This window comes from Seriola aureovittata, chromosome 9 (assembly GCF_021018895.1).
Source record: "Seriola aureovittata isolate HTS-2021-v1 ecotype China chromosome 9, ASM2101889v1, whole genome shotgun sequence".
Taxonomy (NCBI): Eukaryota; Metazoa; Chordata; class Actinopteri; order Carangiformes; family Carangidae; genus Seriola; species Seriola aureovittata.
Genome location: NC_079372.1, coordinates 7,983,726 through 7,999,150, shown reverse-complemented (window position 1 = coordinate 7,999,150; position 15,425 = coordinate 7,983,726). Strand labels below are relative to the sequence as shown.

At 41.5% G+C, this 15,425-nt stretch overlaps 1 protein-coding gene across 6 annotated transcripts in view; it reads left to right on the top strand.

Annotated features, from left to right (window-relative positions):
• Positions 1-15,425, top strand: part of LOC130174505 (cyclin-dependent kinase 17-like) — a 36,905-nt gene that overhangs the window by 15,842 nt on the left and 5,638 nt on the right. For all 6 annotated transcript variants that reach the window (XM_056384350.1, XM_056384351.1, XM_056384352.1 and 3 more), the window contains 13 exons: positions 2,838-2,971; positions 6,581-6,706; positions 11,274-11,330; positions 11,435-11,549; positions 11,716-11,810; positions 11,967-12,029; positions 12,296-12,419; positions 13,026-13,146; positions 13,669-13,766; positions 13,881-13,986; positions 14,339-14,381; positions 14,496-14,586; positions 14,668-14,745. In XM_056384350.1, the coding sequence (XP_056240325.1) occupies positions 2,838-2,971; positions 6,581-6,706; positions 11,274-11,330; positions 11,435-11,549; positions 11,716-11,810; positions 11,967-12,029; positions 12,296-12,419; positions 13,026-13,146; positions 13,669-13,766; positions 13,881-13,986; positions 14,339-14,381; positions 14,496-14,586; positions 14,668-14,745 (1,251 nt within the window). The remainder of the gene's footprint in view (positions 1-2,837; positions 2,972-6,580; positions 6,707-11,273; positions 11,331-11,434; positions 11,550-11,715; positions 11,811-11,966; positions 12,030-12,295; positions 12,420-13,025; positions 13,147-13,668; positions 13,767-13,880; positions 13,987-14,338; positions 14,382-14,495; positions 14,587-14,667; positions 14,746-15,425) is intronic.

Here is a 15,425-nt window from a genome sequence, read left to right as displayed (position 1 = left end):
AACTTATTAATTTGAAAAGATTATCTCCTTTATGTGGCTGGTTTAAAGATTAGATATGCAGTGGGTTGGCCCAGGGCAGCGTGTGTGGTTATCTTCAGGGATCCCATGAACTCCTCAGGGAAGTTGAGAGTCCTTCAAGTTCTTCTTTTGAATTTTTTTATTCATTTGCATGTCAGCACAAAGACAGCAGTATCTATATTCCTGCCACTCATGCCAACATCAGACAGTATGGTGTCCCGTGCTTAGAAAGAGTTTGAGAAATCTTGGCCTAAGAGGAAAAATGGAGAAGTAAAGTTCAAAGCCTTGTAATAAACCAGTAACTATTAAATCTACCATTGCACCCTCGAGCAACGCATTGAACTCGATATCTGGCCTTGCAGAGTGAGGGCTTTTGACAAAAGAAATCCCAAGATTTCCATTACTCTTTGAAGGACTTCTGAAGTGAATCTTATACTTACTTTACTTCTCTTAACATCCTTTCCACTGGCTTTTCAATCATTTTCTGAGGCACTGCCAACTTTTGCCAGAGATGGATTTCCAGCTAAGTGGAGTATATGCAGAGTTGTTAAGGATATTTCTAAAAGCAGCCCACTCACTCTTCCAGACGCGCTAGCAGGGAGTCAGCAACCCTATGTAGGCCAGCCGGTCTCCACACAGGGAGGCAGGTGTAGCTCATGACATTTACTGTCTGCTCTTAGTCTGCTATGGAAATGGAGCAGAAAGAACCTGCAGGAGGCTTGAAAAAAGATCATCCCGTGTGATTCGGATGTTAGCGTGATTGTGCGTTTATTTTGAGAAGTGTATTGGAGAAGCCAGTGTATGACAGATCAATGCACATACTGCATATGTGAACAGAACATTTATCATATTATGTTGTTTTGGGGGGGTGGGGGGGGTTGGGGGGGGGGGGGTGGAATTTTCCTCCCAGCTCAGTCGACCGGTCTCATACACCCACATCTGCTTGGCTGTTTACGCAAACAGACAAGCTCAAGACCTCTCAGAAAGTGAGAGAGACCTGTGACATAATAGCAGCACTGGATACTCAACTCATCGTGATAGCGTGGTCATGTGTGTGCGTCTGTCAGTATGTAGATATCCTGGATCAATTTCCCCTCTCTCTGGTGTCAGTTACCTTGAGTTTAATGTTTCACCATCTGGGTTGTGAGGGTTGATTCCTGATATGACTACTCATTGCTCAGTTTTCCTACCAAGCTACTCTATATACAAACCCTGTATCCTTGTGTGTGCATTTGAGGCCACAGGCAGCTCATCAGGCTTGGAATTAAATGACTAAGAAACGGTTTACTAAGCATTTACACAGGTGGATTGTGTCTGGGTTGTGTTGCTAATGAGCATATGCTGCTTTTGTCAACAGATAATTGGACCAGTGGACAGATGTAGGCTGAAATTATCATCTGGGATCTGTACAGGTAGTTGACTGTTTGTGTCAGTAAGAAAATCTCTAACACAATTCAAAGTTAGATTTAGTGTATAAATAGGTGAATGTTTACAGTAGGAAAACTTTTGCAGGAAGTACCCTGTCGGTCAGAGGATGACATACTGTCCATTACTGACAAATATTTTCAGGCCAGTGCATATTATATTGTGCTGGTAGCAGTGCTTAACATTTCAGAAATCCATTTTTCTCTCTAGGTTAAAAAAAGTAAAAAGAATACTGTGTTGAGAAAATTGTTTGCTCTGTCTTGATACGCTGCTCACGGAGTCCATATCGCATCGTTTCCATTTTAGTCTTAAGGCAGATTCCACTGATCAGCCTGCCTTTCTCAAATCCTAACCTTGACTACATGAAAGACACACATAAATGACCTAGAATCAGCCTGAGGTGGTGTTGCCCTGCTCTGCAGCTGACAGACAGTGCACCATAATAAATAGCTTTACCTATCTGGCCCTCAGTCGATTTATCTACAGCTGAGGTGTCACAGTCACTCAAGGGACTTATTTTTCTTTCTTCTTCACTTCTCACCAAAGCCATCTTCTCCCGATCTCCTAATCTTCCCTCCATCTCCCTGTTCTCTGCTGATGGTGGCTGTTTGAAGTGTAAACAGTAGATGATGGTAAAGTAAGATGTTACTAGCATAAAGGAGTGAGCTTTGACATCCGTCAAGTTCCTACCCCAAACACAAAACAAATGTGTGCACACACACGTACACACACGTACACGCACACTGACCACTCACACATACTGTATGTGCTGCACATGACCCAGCTTGAGAGTTATCAGGCATCATACAGCGAAGAGACCCTTCCCCCACATTTACTCACACACCACTGAAGGAGGCAGTCCTGTCTGCAGCACCGTGACTCATTAATCAGATGGATTCTGGGGGGGATGGAGGTGTGTGTGTGTGTGTGTGTGGGGGGGTGGCAGGCAGAGACAGGAAAGCTCCCATTGCATGCAGGGTAATATCAATCTCAGACCTCCTCATCTTACCAATGGCATTTTATACACACTCGGCTAACACCCGTGCATGGCTGGTGGTACAGTCCATCATCCAGGGATTGGGACCCTACTATGGTTTTCACAGAGGGGTGAATCAAATCTAAGAAAGACAAAAGGTTGTCTCCTCGCATGGGCACATGGAGAGAGTAATAGAGGATGACAATAGAGTGAAAGAGTGCTGGTGTCATTAAACAAAACAAAACAGCAGTCCAAAAGATCTGGGATGATTGAAGTTACAGAATGCTTTTTAAAGATGAATGAATAATATTCAGCTTAGGTATTGTTTCTCCGCCACTACAAATGTCACAGAGTACAATTCCTGTCAATAACAGTTTGCCTGCGCCTGTGCATGTTTGTGTCCGTGTGTTTTCTATAGGTATCGTCCATGAGAATGTGAAGATGGGTTCAGATGGAGAGAGTGACCAGGCGTCTGGGACGTCTTCTGATGAGGTCCAGAGTCCAGTCAGGGTCCGAATGAGGAACAACCACCATCGGCGCATCTCTAATGAGGTACAGGGAGCCAGGATACACCTGCTACACACACACACACACACACACACACACACACACACACACACACACACACACACACACTGACATACACACCTGGACACAACATTATTCACTGAGATTCAACAGTGACCTCACAATTCACTCTGTCTGAAAGCACTCACTCCGTCACTATTGACTGCACATTATAAAGGAAATGTTATATAGAGGACTATATAGTCTGTCAGATGGTATACACTGATTAATTGGATAGGCCCATATATTGCCATAGGCTTACTGCAGATATCTATGTTTGCCAATTAATTACAAGAAATTACAGAAACGAAATACCAAACTGGATTTGAGGCAGTTTAGAAACATTACAGTTTGTCCACCAGAGAGCACTGACATGTTTATTTTTCAGCTGTAAAATGTCCTGGTCAGTATTTATCTTGGCCATAATTTTAAAGAAATTCAAAAAACGGATCAGTATCAAGATTATTTATTCACATTGTTGTGTGTGTGTTTTTTTTTTTTATATTAGCCGATATGTTTTTAAACGTCCAAATATTGACGTCAGTGTCAACCTCATAAATCCAGTCTCAGGATTTTATCAGGATGATATTGGGTTATATCAGATGGCGAAAAAGCAAATTTAGAAACTACTCAGATCATTCCTTTCATCTGGAAGCCAACTCTATTTATCTGTTTTTTCCTTGTCTGAGCAAAGCATGATGGTAGTTACCTCACAGTTGGTGACCATTTTCTTACTCTTACTACGACTACAAAACCGTGAACCCAACATATAATATAGTGGACCGCTGTATGGGGTACTGTGAATGATTTCAGGTTTTTGTGACCATATTTAAATTGCGTGTCTGTGTGAGTGCACCTGTGCTATCTGTGGACAGGTAAATTTGCCATTTGTTGCTTTATTTTGCCACATCCTAGAGTACGTGCTCATGTCTCGGTCAGACTGTGTGTGCGTGTGTGCGTGTGTGCGTGTGTGTGTGTGTGTGCGTGTGTGCGTGTGTGTGTGCGTGTGTGTGTGTGTGTGTGTGTGTGTGTGTGCCTGTTGGAAGGAGTTGCAGAGTGATGAGCGCAGCAGTATTACGGGAAATGCCTCTGGACACACAGGCTGCTGCCTCTGACTGCTGTTAACAGTGGAAGGGACTAATTTAGACCATGTTTACCACAGAGAGAGAAAGAAGAGAGGGAGGGCGGCAGTGAAGGACAGGAAAATGCTGGGGTGAGAGAGTAATTATGGAAGTGGGAATAATTATTGGTATGACAAAGAAAGAAAAGAACCAGAGGAACGGAGCTCAGGAGGCGATAAGAGAGAAGTGGGAGAATGAGAAATGGAAGACAAAATGATGGTGGGAGAGAAGAGAAAAACAATGTTTCCTCTCAGCCACCCCCCTCTGTTCACCCCTTCCCCCCATCTGCCTTTCTCCCCTCAGGAATCTGTCCATTCCTCTCTCCTCCGCTCATGCTTTCCCCTCCTCCTCCTCCTCTTTTTTCTTCCTCCTCCTCTAAGCATGTGGATGGCACTCTACCACAGTGCCAGCCTCTCTCTCTCTTTCTCTCTCTCTCTCTCTCTCTCTCTCTCTCTCTCTGTCAGTGCGTGTGCAGTCATGTGGCAGGTCAGAGACATGCATCGTTGAAAGCGCATGTGTGTGTGTGAATGTATAGAAAGACACGTTTAAGGAGGACAATGAGGGAGCTACTAGAGCTGTTCTGCATTGTGAGTATGGGGGCACGTGTGGTGTGTGTTTATATGTGGGTCTTTAGTCGGTCCATACCCGTGAATAAGAGGGCATGAGTGTCAGTGTCTTTGTGAACTTGTGTTCATTGTTGTCCTTTTGAAAAGGAGCATGGCGAGTGCACATGTGTGGAGATCTATTGTTTTGGCCATCAGAGGTCACTGGCTTTATGGATTGCATGAAATATAAATATAAATTTGTGAAAAAGTTATTATTGTTGTGTTAGCAATGTGCAGCTTTAGTGTGTTGTTTTTTTTCATACTTTCTTGTATATTACTCTTTTATGAATCAGATGTTCAGTGGAGATCCAAAATGTGTAAATCTCTCAAAGTCTGTAGGTCATGTGTTTGTGGCTTATTTTTCATAATGTGCTTATGCAGTTTGCAGAGCATTGCCTGACGTTTTGAGTGTGTGAAAACGGGAAGGGTGTCACCTTCCTTAAGGTGACACCTTGTATGTAACACTGCATGTTGTCATGTTAGCCTGTGAGCTCAGATAAAGCCATTACAGGCATAAAATCCTTCTGCCTTTCATTTTCACGCATACACACACTACTCTGTGCTCCCACTAACGTTCACATGTCAACACACACATCATTTCACACACTCACATTGAGGACACATACCATGGGGCTATTGGGACCGGGCCAGCCACCGCTGCCATGGAAACAACGTGTGATTGGCACCTTGCCAGTGAGCATGTAGCATATAGTAGCAATGCATTGTGGTAAAAGTAGCATCACACAAATTGCATTTCAGTCAGGGATAGGAGGTGAAAGTTATTCCAGCTGATGTGGAGTAGTTTGGTCAGAGGTATTCACTTTACATGTGCTGTGTGGTAAAATTCAGTGAAAAACAAAAATACCACAGTGACCCAAGTACAAGGTTGTGTGAAATTCTGAAAATTTAGGCATAAAAATAGGGTCATCATAGAGCCACTAAATGTCAGCTAGAAGTATGCTACTTTAGACAGAAGGCATATTTAATAGCAAAAAGACTGGTTCCAGATGTGCTCCAGATGAGTTTGGGAACTTTGGGAACAGCGGTGTGCCAACTCTCTCACTCTGCCAACAAATTATTCTGGAAATTAGTCTGAAACTTGCCAGCAACTTGTTTGGAACTGGTCCCATCATGTAGCAGCCTTGTATTTGGTCTTTCATTCAGACTAAATAGTTGTAACTGTCATTCACATAGTCATTCAATCACAAGAGCAGATGTCACCTGTAAACCAAAGCTTCATATTTGACTGGAGTGAGTTGCTGTCACTGGACAAACTCATTGCCAGGAAAGACGGCTGGAGAGAGCTGATTGTGTTCCTTCTTTTTTTGTTTTTTTATGGGTCTCAAAAGTAGGTCAAGTAACCAAGGCTCGAGAGAGAATTTTGAAGCTGGATCATGATGATCACTCAAGTCAAAGTCATCAAAGTTACTGTCAAGTGGCCAAGAAACATGATGTTAGTCTAGGGTTGATGATGGTTGTTGTTAATGTTGAGATGGTCTGAGATGTCAAGTCATCTTTACTCAACTTTATTAACTCAATTTAGAAATGTTATTATTTTATTTTGTTTTTATTATTACGCCTAATGTTTCACCACATTCAAAAGATGCCAAATACCCTATATTGTTTTGACTGATTTAGAATGTCATCTTATATTTGGACCTTTATGGTTTACATTTGAATTACTATACAAAACTGTGTGTATCACTGTAAACTGATGTCTTTCATATGTTTGAAACCCCGCACTCAAGCATGTCACTGCTGTCACAGGGTAACAGGTTACAATTTGAGAAGAACATCAGCATGGTGTTTATGTATCACAATACTCTTTAACTTTCTTTCTTTCTTGAATTCCCCTCTCTCTGTTTCAGGACATAAACAAACGTTTGTCTCTCCCAGCTGATATCAGGCTACCGGAGGGCTACTTGGAGAAGTTTGCCATGAACAGCCCGCCCTTTGACAAACCCATGAGCCGCAGGCTACGACGCGCTTCACTGGTCAGTACTCAGTGTGTGTCTGTCTGCGTGTATATTTGCATCTGTGTATATGTGTGCAAAGCAGCTGAGACTAGTTTTAGTAAGCCACTGTGGTGGTTTCTTGGTCCCTACTTAGCATCTGTACTTGTACCACTGGGTGTGTGCTTTTCTTTTGATGCTGCTCTGTTTTGAAACAAAAGTAATGTGAACTTTCACTGCCATTGTGAACTATTAACATGGTCGACTAAGGCCATTATGTCCACTGACTCGTTGTAAAGACACACTGAGTTATGCTATAGAGCTTACAATGGCTCAGTAGGGGGGTGAATGATGAACTCTGTATTATGTATCCAGGCCAAGAGTATTATGAGTATGAATCTGGGGGTGGGAGAGAGAGGAGGTGTTTGCTGCTGGATGGACGTGGAGGGGGCTGATGGGTAGGAACAGGCAGATATTCATGAATATGCAGCATGCCCCTTATACTCTTTGTATCACTGCTGAAGTGCTCCTGCTCTTTCACTTGGTTTTTATTTTGGTCACACTTTATTCCACATTATTCTTTTGTTTCAGCCGTCACTCAAATTTTCAAGTTTCCCTTGATACACCACTAAATAAAGCGAGAGTGCACCGTCTCTGTTTCACTCATTCTTTCCGTCTCACATACTTCCTTTTAAAAAAAAAATTAAATTCAGTCTGCTTTACTGATGCATTTTACTTAAAACATGAGTAGTAAAAGGCTGGATATTCTATGGGAAAGCATAAAGGATTCACCCTCCGTCAACCATTTTTGCTGTAATTATTGAACAGGGCCAGTGCCCTGCCTCTGGCTCTCGGCTTGAAGCGATTTAATGACGCAGCTTTTCTGCAGGACTCTCGCAGAGATGAAAGGTTTACAGGGAAAAGGGGAGGTTTATGGTGTAATGGTGGATCAGAAGAAGAGGATAGTCTGCAGAGATGTTTGTGTCTCAACATTGTAAATGAGTGGCAGACATTTTCTGACATTGTTAAGTTGTGAGTGGGTGTGCATCTTCTTTAGGGTTGTTGTATGTACATGATGCAATAGATCAATCAATAATTCAGCAGCAGTGTCAGACTCATCTGCTGCAGCTCCTCTCCTGACTAGGATTACACAGCGGGACACCTTGAACTGAACCAGAGAGCAAGGAAGAGAGAGGGAAAGATGCAGAAAGAGGAATGGCAAGATGATATTATGGGAACAAATGACAGGGAGGCTTGATTTAAAAACTTATAAGATGTTGAAAATAAGAATAACGTTGAAGATAATGTTGAAAATGTTTGAAATAAAGAATAAAATATGTGCAGGGAAGTTTAAGAAAAGACAAATGGCTGCTGCAGTGAAGGTTTAATCCAGCCTGTGCTGGACTGCAGAGTATATGTAGGAGGGTAGAATACAGCTAGATTTTATTTATTAGAGTTAATGCTTAAAAATCTAACAGTTAAACAGTATGCGTATGAGCACAATGATGTAATGGCTTTTCAGCTATCAGTGTGCTCGTCATCTGTTACCGTAACACAGAACATGTGTCCGGTGAGCCGTAACAGATCCTCACATCTGAAACCGTGTATTTTGATCTTTGAATCGCTTCCAATGTAATATAAGTGATGTTATCAGTTTTCTCTCATGGCTGGTGCCCATTGATAGTCAATTATTCACAGCAGTCCAATGAGATTCAGTGTTTGGAGATGTCATTTTATCTCAAACCACAACACTTAATGGTGTTATGCAAGGCTCAACACGTAGTTTTAGAACTATAAAACAAATGTATATTTAGGCAAGAGACTTGTTCATGTGCCCCTCTCCACTTAGTTATACTTTGCTGCTGGGAATATTATTCTGCTGTTAACTGATAAAAACTAAAAATTCATAACTCAGCTCAAGACTCGGTCCATTCCTCGGTCTGTTGTTATCGGTGGGTTTTACATGAAAAAGGTGACACAGAGCAAGATGTTTATTGGTTGATTGATTGAGGCCCTGAGGACTGGCTACATCATGCTAATGAAAGGGCTCTTCTTTCCTCCCACCTCTCATTTCCTGCCACCTCTTTTCTTAGCAGAAGCCTGTCATTTTCCCTCTCCCACTCAATACAGTGAATCCATCCTCTTTCTCCCCTTCAACACGGAGAAACTGTAAAAATGAAATGTGGTTGAGGTAATGGACTTTCTTCTCAATACCCATTCGATCCTCTCTGCAGATAGCTTTCTTCTCACGTTTCTCACTTCTGCTGTCAGTCCATCCATCTGTATGTCTCCTCAGTTCCTGTGCAGGGCTCCGACAGAGCACACATTTTTGTTTGGTTTAATGTTGCTTTAATATTGTCACTAAAACTTGGTCTGACCTAGTTCTGCTGAGTAAGCTCACTGGAGCGTTGGGAATAAAATGAACCCGTTGCCATCGAAAGCATACGCAGACACACACGCACACACACACACACACATTCAAAAAGGATTGTAAGGTACATAGAGAGAGAGGGCAGTTGCACACTGTAAGCAGAGAATGGGCTGGAGATAAAGAGCTGGGCAATTCTTTGTTTTAGAGATTTTTCAAAAAGGCAAGAGGCCACAGATTTATTTACTGAAGGGGAGGTGGTATGTGTGTTTTGTATGTTTTTAAATGTCTGTGTGTGTGTGTGTGTCACTATGTGTGCGTGTCTGTGTTTTTCTCACGAGACTGACTCCCCTGCCGAAAGAGCAACACAGCTCAGCAATAGCTCCTGACAGGCCCTGTCACAAACACAGAGATGGGAGCAGCATGTTTTGTGTGTGTGTGTGTGTGTGTGTGTGTGTGTGAGTGTGTGTGTGTGCGTGCACGTGTGCGCGCAGGGTGATTGTGTTTACGTTTGAGCATAGGCTGTATGTCTCATCACAAATATTCTCTTGCCCTCAAGCACACACAATCAAATACACACAATACATCCCCCTGCACATACTAAGCGGACATACATACGCACATACACAAGTATCTCCACTGTTTTTATTGATGCATTTTTTTTTTTCCTCATTTTGTTATTATCTTCCAACATGAATTGCCAGACATAAATAAGATTATGTCTGTTGCCTATTTAAATTACAATTTGTGCGACCATGCACACACAACACACTTGTTTCAGTGTGTAAATGTGTCTTCTTGTGTCCAGCTTTTAGGCATGCCTTTAAAGAGATCACATGCTTCATCAGCTAACTTGGTCACTGGAGACCATCCCCCTCATACACACACATGTAAATGTGCAGAGTCGAACATTGGCCTGGCACTCATGTCAGCATCATGACGGGACGGGCCAGCACAAGATTGAGAGAGATGGGTGGGTTCAGAGAGATGAACGTAGATAAAACATGGCTGACAGAAATAGACAAATAAGTGAGGAAAAATGACAGGGAGAGGGAGAAACACTGACAGGCCTATGGGTATCGCAGCTTGACATAGCTGCATCCATCTATAATTCATGACCTGGAAACCCAGGGACTACATACATTGTGCAGCTAAACCTTTATTAACCGAGTACAGGATTAATTCAGATTTTTTTTTTTTTTCACCATGCACACAGATGTGAAGTATGCCTGCCGGATATCCAGAGAAATGTTTAGAAATAACATTTAATCCCCATTAAGTTGTCTGGAGTGGAAGAACTCACGACATACTCAGTTGTCTTTGTTATACTGACTTCCTGTGGCCAAAAAGTATAGTTGCAACTGACGATGATGTCACTGTGCAGCATTAAAGAGACACAAGGAGTCGGCACGTTGGATAAATTGTTCCGATGTTCCACATTAGGACAACAAACACCTTACAAACACCACTCCCTACTCACTGTGAGCCACAAGTGTGAATATACTGTATGTCTCTATGTGCATGTGATGCACTGTATGTGGTGACTGAGTGACCTAGACCCTGGAATGTCAATGTCAGAGATCTGGAGACACATAGAAATAATGTTAGTTCAGTATCTTTTATTCACTAGATGTAATGCAGGGTCCTCTCAGGAAATATGGTCTCCAGTACACCTGTGTTAAAAATGAACCACATATTTAAAATATCAAATAACTGTAAAAATGGTACAAGCAGAGAGCAGCTTTAGGAATGTTTTCACTATCCAATCAGACTCATGCCATTTAAAAATGGCTGTTTAATATGCCATGTTCACGGTGCTGAATTGTCTCAGCAGGTATTTCATACAGATGTTTCTACAGAGATAATTTCAGGATTATGAAAGTCTTGATCAATTGTAACGCAGATAATGCATAAGATGTAGCAGAGATGTTTAGTAACATACTGTAAGTGTTGGGAAAAACCAAGCTAATGTTTTAGCACACAGACAGACACACACACAGAATGACAAGGCCTGGTGACTCAGACCCCTGCAGTTGTAGGCCAAATGTTAGCAGCAGTGGGACTGAAATGTGGACTAACAGTCTTGGCCTGGGGGATTTGATTCTAGAGACAGTTATCTTGCAGTGGCCAAGCCTGCACTACAGTCAGTCTGTAGCCAAAATAAACGGGCACTGGCTCAGTGATAATGCACATTGATAACACTCATAACTTCCTCAACAGTTTTCTCTCTGTTTTCTCTAGTCTGAAATCGGCTTTGGGAAACTTGAAACCTACATCAAACTGGACAAACTCGGAGAGGTGAGCTCAATAAAGAAAAGTGAAACACTGAGCGCACACAAACTCTTCAAATACTCAGTTTTCTGTATTTCACAAATGCATTCACATGCTTTCTATCTCTGCAGGGGACCTATGCTACAGTGTTTAAGGGTCGAAGCAAGTTAACAGACAATTTAGTGGCTCTGAAAGAGATCCGATTGGAGCATGAGGAGGGTGCGCCCTGCACAGCTATCCGAGAAGGTACTGAACTGTTGTCAACACAGAACCATACTGTCAGGGATCTTGTAAGGTTTTGAAAATGTGTTTGGGACCTTGAGTTTCTGCTAATCTGTAGCGAGATGTCTTACTCCTTCTCACCATTTCACTTTGCTTGACTGACATTGTCTGATGTGTCTCCCTCTTCTAGTGTCTCTACTGAAAGACTTGAAGCATGCCAATATTGTCACTCTCCATGACATTATCCACACTGACAAGTGCCTGACACTCGTGTTTGAGTACTTGGTGAGTGTCTCCACTGTGTATATTTATTGTGTGTGTGTTTCTAAAAGACATATCAATGCAAATGTACATCATCTTTCTTTCTTTCTTTCTTTCTTTCTTTCTTTCTTTCTTTCTTTCTTTCTTTCTTTCTTTCTTTCTTTCCTTCCTTCTCATCAGGAAAAAGACCTGAAGCAGTACATGGATGACTGTGGGAGCATCATGAGTGTTCACAATGTCAAGGTAGTTTAAAGTAATACAAGTCTCAGTACTGAAGAGAACTATTTCAACAGTTTAAATAATGATACTCTCTGGTTATAAAATTGACAGCTTGGGTCCTCATTGATAAATCTAAAAATATATTTTTGCTCTGTGATGACTGTGTTGTAAAAATGCCACCCATTTTTTATTTTTTTATCCTGACAATAAATTACTTGGTTAATTAACTATGTTTAATGGATAAGTGTAATATTAGGCTTGGAACAATAATATACTAATCTCCTCTCCAGATCTTTCTGTTCCAGCTGTTACGAGGTCTGGCGTATTGCCACAGAAGGAAGGTCCTCCACAGAGACCTAAAACCCCAGAACCTGCTCATCAACGAAAAAGGAGAGCTCAAACTGGCAGACTTTGGTAGAGTAACACTTTTACTAGATCACTATATCTCTGTCATATTGAGGTAGTGCAGGTGAAAATGGTGGTTTTGACATGGCTTTGACATTTGCCTGATTTTCCTTCAACAACAACTGCAGTTTTCAAAAGACAATGTTGAAACTTATACTCTAAGCTACTGTCTGTAATTTACAGAGTTTTAAAAATCTGTATCTATTCATTTTTTTATAAAACATATATTGTGTGAGTTTGAAAGTGCCACTCGTGACCACGAGAGGCCATATTGCTCCTTAGGCAGGACGAGTGACTAACCACCCAACACTGCCCTCTATCTATAAAAATTGAAACATGACTGTTACACATATTCAAGTGTTAGTGTTATCTTGCTGTGTAAATTACAAATTAATTCAACGGTATATTCAAACTGAAACAGAAATCTGGATAAAAAATTATTTTATAAATATAATGTACCGTTTGCACATTCCAAAAAGTTCCATAGAGTAATAACAAATTGATCAAAACTCAAATGCAGTTGCAACTCAAAAGTGATCTTACTCAGTATATGAAATTTCATTCATAAGGGAATATTTGTGTAATTAAGTGTCCCTTTTTTGTGTTTCAATTCAGGTTTGGCACGGGCCAAGTCTGTCCCTACGAAGACCTACTCGAATGAAGTTGTGACATTATGGTACCGGCCACCAGATGTGCTTCTAGGATCCACTGAGTACTCTACACCAATTGACATGTGGTGAGCTTGTACAGAAAGTTCACACAGTTTTAATACTAGCCTTGTTTGTCAGCCTTTTTGTTTTTTACTTTTGTTTGTATCTGAAGTGCTTCTGTTTATCCCCCAGGCTTCCCCCAAATCCCCACAATTTCTTTCACCATTGTCACTGTCAACATACTGCAGTTCACAGTTAACATGCAAAGATTCAAAAGTTGGAAGGATATTTGGGGATGCTACTGGGCTTTTCTGTGGACTTAGATTTAGAATTAGTACTGAAGAAATGTTGGACAGATTTTTTTCAGTGCTTGAGCACTTTATACATTTATGATATAAACATTGTGGAACTTACTGAAGAGCATTTTTTTGTAGAGATTCCCTTTAAAATGGCTCAAGTTGTATTTTTAATCTGTCCCTGTATTTAACTAGTTATGGACTCATTTGTCTAAAACAACATCATTTATTGAACTTAGTGCACTTCAGCATGGCTATATAGTGCAATTTTAGGTCATTGTGCCATTTTACCCTTTCTGTCTCTGTGTCCAGGGGTGTGGGCTGTATCTTTTATGAAATGATCACAGGCAGACCTCTCTTTCCTGGATCGACTGTGGAGGATGAGCTTCACCTCATATTCCGCATCCTTGGTAAGATGACACCAGTGGAATGTGGATGAGCATTTGCCTGTGCAACATTCATGCTTTTATGTACAGTATGCGTGTGTACACTGTACTACTACATATTTTCTTTCTCTTTAACAGGTACTCCTACAGAAGAGACTTGGCCAGGCATCACCACCAGTGAAGAGTTTAAGACATACAATTTCCCCCGATACAACGCAGAACCCCTCGTCAACCACGCACCCAGGTGTGTAGATCTGAGTGTATGAACACATGGCATGGAGTGAAATTTGCAGGTGTGTGTGTGCGTGCGTGCGTGCGTGCGTGCGTGCGTGCGTGCGTGCGTGCGTGCGTGCGTGCGTGTGTGTGTATACTTTAAGTGACAGTGATATGTTAGATGTAATAAGATAAGATGCAGGATTGATCTTCAGGAAATCAAATCCTGCAATCAATCAACCAGGAAGTGTACGCAAGTATTTTCGCCTCTGTTGAAATGGTGGGAACACTACACTTCTCCATGTGGCTTATGTCAGCATTTGACTTCACTGACACTCCATTCTTCCTCTCCGTCACTTTCCCTTTTGTTTTCTGTCACACAGAATAGACAATGATGGTCATGACTTGCTGTCAATGCTTCTACAGGTAAAGAAAATTGCTGTATACAGATAATAATTTTATCATATGTATAGCTAAAGCACCAGATAAAAAGCTAACAATCCTGTCTATATACCCCTCTTTGTGTCTCCGTGTCTCTAGTTTGAGGCTAAGAAGCGTGTATCAGCTGAGGATGCTCTCAGACACTCATATTTTAGAAGTCTTGGAGAGCAGGTTCAATCACTGGCTGACAGTGAGTACATACGATCTGACATGTTGGACACTTGACACTGGTCATACACACTGTCTCACCAACCCTCTGTTTTTATTTTAGCCTCATCCATCTTCTCCGTAAAAGGCATTCAGCTCCAGAAAGATCCAGGAAAGAGATCCTCAGTCTACCCAGAGTCAAGTAAGTCCTGCAAGTAAAAAAAGACAGGAAAAAGCAGGGAATGAGGAATTCCCAGTGGGAATATGATAGAGAATAGGTCCTGCTCCCTGTCCTCTTCCTCGTCTCTCGTTTTTTTCTCTCTGTCTTTGCTTTATGTCGTCTGTCATGCCACTATGTAGTCATACATGTCACACAGTTTTCCCCGGTCTATCACCAGGTTCATACTTCCACTACATAAAGATCCCCAACTCCGAATGTTTACAACACCTACTGCAATACACTTTAAAGTGATAATGAACCAAGAAAAAAACATTGGTGACATAAGTTTCTGTTGTATTTAAGTCCAAATATTGTTGCTTCTGTATCAGTTACTGCTGTGCTCTGTAAAGGTAACAAGATATGTTATTTTTTAGCCATGCTAGTCCACCACTTTGGTCCAGACTGAAATATGAATTCATAGCTGCCCAGACAAAAATCCCCTGAGTTTTCCTGTAGCACGTTCATAATGTACACACTTTTGGCTTTTAGTGAAATATGTTGACAACTAGCAGATAAATTGCTACGAAATCTGGGGCAGACCCTCACGTCCCAACTGTAATAACTTTGGTGACCACTTTTCATCTAGTGCCATCTGCAGGTCAAACTTCCAATTTGTCCAATTCTTTGGTTTGTGATCAAATACCTGCAACATTATTGACAGT